The 1,703-nt window shown below is 46.8% G+C and overlaps 1 protein-coding gene across 1 annotated transcript in view; it reads left to right on the forward strand.

The window, feature by feature from the left end:
- smarca2 (SWI/SNF related BAF chromatin remodeling complex subunit ATPase 2) overlaps positions 1-1,703 on the forward strand; it is a gene marked incomplete in the record, with an annotated part of 64,893 nt that overhangs the window by 21,344 nt on the left and 41,846 nt on the right. Inside the window, 2 exon segments of the mRNA XM_014033183.1 lie at positions 429-529; positions 710-857. Of these exon segments, the coding sequence (XP_013888637.1) occupies positions 429-529; positions 710-857 (249 nt within the window).

Raw genomic sequence — 1,703 nt, forward strand, 5'->3', positions numbered from 1 at the left:
AGTACTGTCCACCAGGGGGCAGTACTGTCCACCAGGGGGCAGTACTGTCCACCAGGGGGCAGTACTGTCCACCAGGGGGCAGTACTGTCCACCAGGGGGCAGTACAGGTCACTGCTGTCCACCAGGGGGCAGTACTGTCCACCAGGGGGGCAGTACTGTCCACCAGGGGGCAGTACTGTCCACCAGGGGGCAGTACAGGTCAGTGCTGTCCACCAGGGGGCAGTACAGGTCAGTGCTGTCCACCAGGGGGCAGTACAGGCCACTTCTGTCCACCAGGGGGCAGTACTGTCCATCAGGGGGCAGCACAGGTCAGTGCTGTCCACCAGGGGGCAGTACAGGTCAGTGCTGTCCACCAGGGGGCAGTATTCTCTGCCTCCTGTGGGGGTGGTGCTTCAGAGCTCCTTCTTAATGATGTCATCATGTTTTAGGAGGAAGACGAGGTGGCCAAGACAGAAACAGAGGAGAAGAAGAAAATGGATCCCAGTGCAGATGAAGGGACTGTTGGGACGGATGCCAAACATGTTATTGAGTACTGGATTATTTTAATCTGCACAGTTTCACATGAACTTATAATGAAGCTGACATTTCTTCAGATGCAGTAATTCACACAGTGACAGAGAAGAATCCTGCAGACTTCCTCAGTGTACCTGAACAGTGTACCTGAACAGTGTACCTGAACTGTGTACCTGAACTGTGTACCTGTGTTCAGGTCAGCCAAACAAGATGTGGACGATGAATACAGCGTTCCCACGGGTCAGACCTGCTCTCAGTCATATTATGGGGTGGCCCACGCTGTCATCGAGAGGGTGGACAAGCAGTCGAGTCTCCTGATCAACGGCATGCTCAAACAGTATCAGGTACACACGTGCACACAGTTCCATGTGTTTCTGCCATGTTCACAAGCTGTGATCTGGTGTGATACACAAAAAACTCATATCACGACATACATTATGATGGGTGGTGGTAAGCATCATGATATATAACTTATAATAGAAAATAAATCAATCACACAGTGATTGAGTGGAATGTATAAATATGTATGTAAAGTGTTAAATAAGACTGAAGCTGTTCCTCTGCAGTTAGCAGCTYAGCTACATTTACATGGACATAAGGAATGGGATTAAACAGTCATTCAGATTATTTTGATCTGATTCAGCTCAATCTGAATGAATTTGTAATCAGAATGAGACAGGTGGTTTATGCAGATTGATAATCTGAACAGCATGTCAACACTTAATCTGATCATCTTATTCTGATGGTGTAAAACAGACCTGACAGTTCATCCTGTGGAGGGAGGAGCAGCAGCTCACAACTGTTCCTGCACCAGGGGGCAGTATATGATGTATTTTTATTCTGAAAGGCTGTTTAATCTGAGGATTTAATGTAATTGTAGCTCCAGATGCTCAGACATCGTCATGTTTCTGTGTTAAACTGAGACTGCTGCTCAGAAACAGTACATTTCATCTGGACAGTCATCACCTGTCTTCACAGAGCTGTTTCCAACACACTGAGCTGAAAACACCACACAGCCAGATTAAAACTGAGGCGAACAATGATTTACACACAACATCTAAGAGCTGGAGTTTTTACAGAAGAAAGGCAGGAGAAAATGTTTCATTTGACTTGTTGTTCTTTACTTTGTTTTTCTCTCCAAACTGCTTTGACACCTTCCACTGCCACGTCTGCCTTTCTGTCGTTGACAC

Source organism: Austrofundulus limnaeus, unplaced genomic scaffold (genome assembly GCF_001266775.1).
Source record: "Austrofundulus limnaeus strain Quisiro unplaced genomic scaffold, Austrofundulus_limnaeus-1.0 Scaffold1656, whole genome shotgun sequence".
NCBI classification, from domain to species: Eukaryota; Metazoa; Chordata; class Actinopteri; order Cyprinodontiformes; family Rivulidae; genus Austrofundulus; species Austrofundulus limnaeus.